Source organism: Otolemur garnettii, unplaced genomic scaffold, assembly GCF_000181295.1.
Source record: "Otolemur garnettii isolate 467f Iridium unplaced genomic scaffold, OtoGar3 scaffold00090, whole genome shotgun sequence".
Taxonomy (NCBI): Eukaryota; Metazoa; Chordata; class Mammalia; order Primates; family Galagidae; genus Otolemur; species Otolemur garnettii.
Window position 1 is genome coordinate 3,765,793 of NW_003852485.1, and position 3,684 is coordinate 3,769,476.

At 38.1% G+C, this 3,684-nt stretch overlaps 1 protein-coding gene across 1 annotated transcript in view; it reads right to left on the bottom strand.

Annotated features, from left to right (window-relative positions):
• Positions 1-797: 797 nt before the first annotated feature.
• Positions 798-3,684, bottom strand: part of COBLL1 (cordon-bleu WH2 repeat protein like 1) — a 161,651-nt gene continuing 158,764 nt past the window's right edge. Inside the window, 2 exon segments of the mRNA XM_023516365.1 lie at positions 798-2,664; positions 3,276-3,302. Of these exon segments, the coding sequence (XP_023372133.1) occupies positions 994-2,664; positions 3,276-3,302 (1,698 nt within the window). The 3' untranslated portion in view covers positions 798-993.

Here is a 3,684-nt window from a genome sequence, read left to right on the forward strand (position 1 = left end):
GGTATTATCTAAGTCAAGCTTCCATCGTTTAGGAACGATACTCCATTCCAAGAAAAAACCCAGGCTTTGTTCCCAGTAATGAATCTGTATATCATACTTCCTGTCCTGATGATATATCAACGTAACAGACGTGGATGTAAAATATATGAAAAACTATTCAAGATAAATTATTGCTTTAGAATTATGGAAAAATCTTTACCCGGCAATATGGTTAATGTTCTCTTACTCTAGGAATGTTTGAAAAAGTACTATTAAATACTTTTGGAACTGTCACATAAATATGAAAGTATTTTTTAAACACTATCAGTGTAAAAGTACACAAAGTATTTCTCAGAAATCGCGTGAGGATTATCACGAGTCATGTTGTAAATTTCATCCTTTCCTTGGATTATCAGAACCTAGCACAATGCGACATTCGGTTGGCCATACACGAAGTTACTGAGTGGTTAGAGGACATTCTGGTCAGCATACATATTACAGTTGGAAACGGTGACACTGAATTGACAAAATGGGGGATTAAAATTACATTTTAAAACTCTTTCAATATAAATTACTTATATACAACAATGTTTGATAAACTGAGCTTGAACGTCAAATGCTTCACTGAGAGATGCTTGATTATTTTATCTAGTCCCTGATGCAATTCATGTTTCTATATAATTAAAACCATTTGCTTTGCTAAATAGTTAAAAACAAATCAAGATAAGAAAACATAGCTAAACAAAACCATAAAGTAGTATGTCATACAAATATATAAGCACAGAAATTTTAAAACATTTACTAATGGCACAATATATACACAATGACAACCTTATAGGGATATCCAAAGAAATTACATGTATTATAAGAATTCTTAGAGTAACTAAGCAGATGCTATGTTTTGCCACTCTCTTTTCCCGATAACAACTTTATAATCAGATTAATATGGCTTCATTGTTGAGTAGCACACACACACACACCAACATGCTTGTTAACCCCCATTTTACTGTGTTCTTAAATCTGAATCCTTATTTTTAAAAAGGTAACATTTACCTGATCAGTCACACTGAATTGTGGACTGTCCACAGACTTATTTACCGACTGAGCCTTCCCCTCCTCTGGGTTGGCTGGCGGGCAGGCAGGTGCACTGTCACTGGGTGATTCAGTACGGGCTTTACTGAAAGACTGGGACCTTTTCACCACAGCAAGGGCAAATGGCGAAGGAGCAGAGCTTGAGTAGGGTCGTGGAGCACCAAAAGTTTTCAGTGTCTTCAGATTTAGTGCTGCTACCTGGCTAGCAGGCAGCGTCGCGGGTTTCGGGGCCGTGGGAGGAGGAGAGGTTTCAGCAGGCTTCTGACTGATGACATTAGCATCAGTTTTTTTCACATGGGGTTGTGGGACCGAGTGGGTTGTTTTACTTAAGGAAGAAAGAGTCTGCTCTGGAGGAGGCGGCATGTCCTTTTCTGCCTCTTTACTTGTTAGTTCTTTGGGGGTCGGGTTAGGGGCAGCGTGGACACTTTTGGCAGCTGCGGACGTCACATAGTGACCTGATACTCTCTTCTGCATCTGCAAGAAAAAAGAGCTTGGTTTGGCCTGGGGATTTGAACCCCGTGATTTAAATTTTGACTCCAAAATATTGTTTATATCTTCCAAATTTGGTGCAAAAGGAGCTGTGCCAGTGTGTCTCATCACTTTGGAAGTAGGTTTCAGAGAATTAACCGTGGCACCATCAGGTGAGCTCAGGGCACTGGGTACCTGATGGTCGGTTCTCAAGTTAAGTTTAAGGTCCACTGTTGGCTCCTTTGGACCTTCAGAAATAACAGGATCTTCTGTTTGGATGGCAGTTTCTTTCACATCCTCGGGAGAAGGTTTTCCTAAAGTATGTATCTCTGGGTCATTTTTATGCCCTATGGTTTCTGATTCACAGTCTTTCATTATTTCCAAGGATCTAGGAGGCACTATTTTATACGTAGTCATTCCAATTTTAGGTATATACTCTCTTGTAATTTCATTTGAAGGTTTTGGCTTGGGATTATAGTCCTGTCTATAAAATGGATAATTTTTTAGGTAAGAAACAGTTGAATTTTTGTCAATTTCATTGACAGGAGGCAAAAGATCATCGTGACCACGGGCAGAAACTGGATTCTTCACGGTGAGTTGATCTTCTGAATGTGTGATTAGGGTGCCCTGACTCCTACATTCCCTTGAAGTATCTACAGAATCTTTTGGGTTTAAGAATGAGTGTTGAGTTGATTTATTATTATGTGAAGTTTGTATTCTTTCATTGACTTTGAGGTCAGGCAAATTATGATCTTGGTGATTCCTGTAAAAACCGTCACAGGAAGGGGCTGTCTGAATTGCTGCATCTTGCGTTTTTGTTTTTTCTCCACTGGGTTGATTCAGTTTTTGATCTGGTCCTGATAAAGCTGATAGATGGTTTTCTGCATCACTCATAACAATACCAGTTTCACACGCCAGAGAGTTTGACAGTCTGTCAACTTCCACGGCCACACTGTTACTTTTGGTAACACCTCCCACATTGGTATCTGTCCTCCTCGCTCCGTGTTTCATATTATCTTCTGCATTCTTTGGAACAACAATTATTTCATTCTGAACCACTGAAAGACAAAAGATCCAGTTACGTGTAGGAAAAAAGTAGAAAAACCTCAAGTTTTCAATGCCTGTCTCCCCTCAATCTGAAATAGGTTGAACTCTACAGGTAATTTTCAACAACACAGAAGCAGCCAGGGGCCCACATCATGTTAATGAACCCCTCTGTGCCTTCCTATGCTCAGATGTAAATGGATGAAAATAGACATTTTATTTTACATATGTCAGTTACACAGGAAGCTCACAGGATGGAGTACTGGCCAGAAAAAGTGCTCCATAGAAACTGTTTCTTCCTAGCAGTGAAAACATCAAACTTTCAGTCATTGTTATAATAATAAAGGAAAGAAACTGACCCCCCCAACCTATTTTTTCTATTTTTCTATTTTGACTCTGTCTTTTATAGCCCTAGTATATTTCATTAAATATAAAAGAGAAATAATCCCAGCAAAGGTTGCCAATTTTAATTAAGACATATAACAGAAAATATTAACTTTTAGATCTAAAGTAAAAACAGAATCTGATTGTCTTGTTAATTAAGTATCCTTTGTTAAAGACTTTTAGAGAACTCTATTGTTAGTCATAACAAAAGTGATTTCAACTACATTAAAACACTCATGTTCATTTTGATCTTTCTCTGTAGGAAGAAGGTATCCTTATTCCAGAGTCAAAGTCAAAGCAGAGAAAACAACCTCCCCCTGCCCTGTACTACTTTTCTCCTTGATTCTAATACAGATTTCTCGAAAATGAAATCCCTTGTCAGTATCTAGGTTAACAAAACAGCCTCCAGACAACAAGGAGCTGTCCAAGCACTGGCATGAGGCATCTGGAAGGAAACACGGGCTTATGAACACCTGAAGAATCAGCCTCCTGCATGACCACTATGGGATTATCCATGTCTTATCCAAATATGAATATTATATTCTTATGTTTCCTGGGAATCTTAATCAAGTTCTTTATATTAACATAGTTAGGTAGGACTAGGAGAATTCATAAGCCATTTTCTTATCACCTTAAAATACCACTGTGTATTCCTTGAATATTCAACTTGTGTAGGACTGTTTTTCTGAAATTCCATCCTAAGTATATATTTTAAGA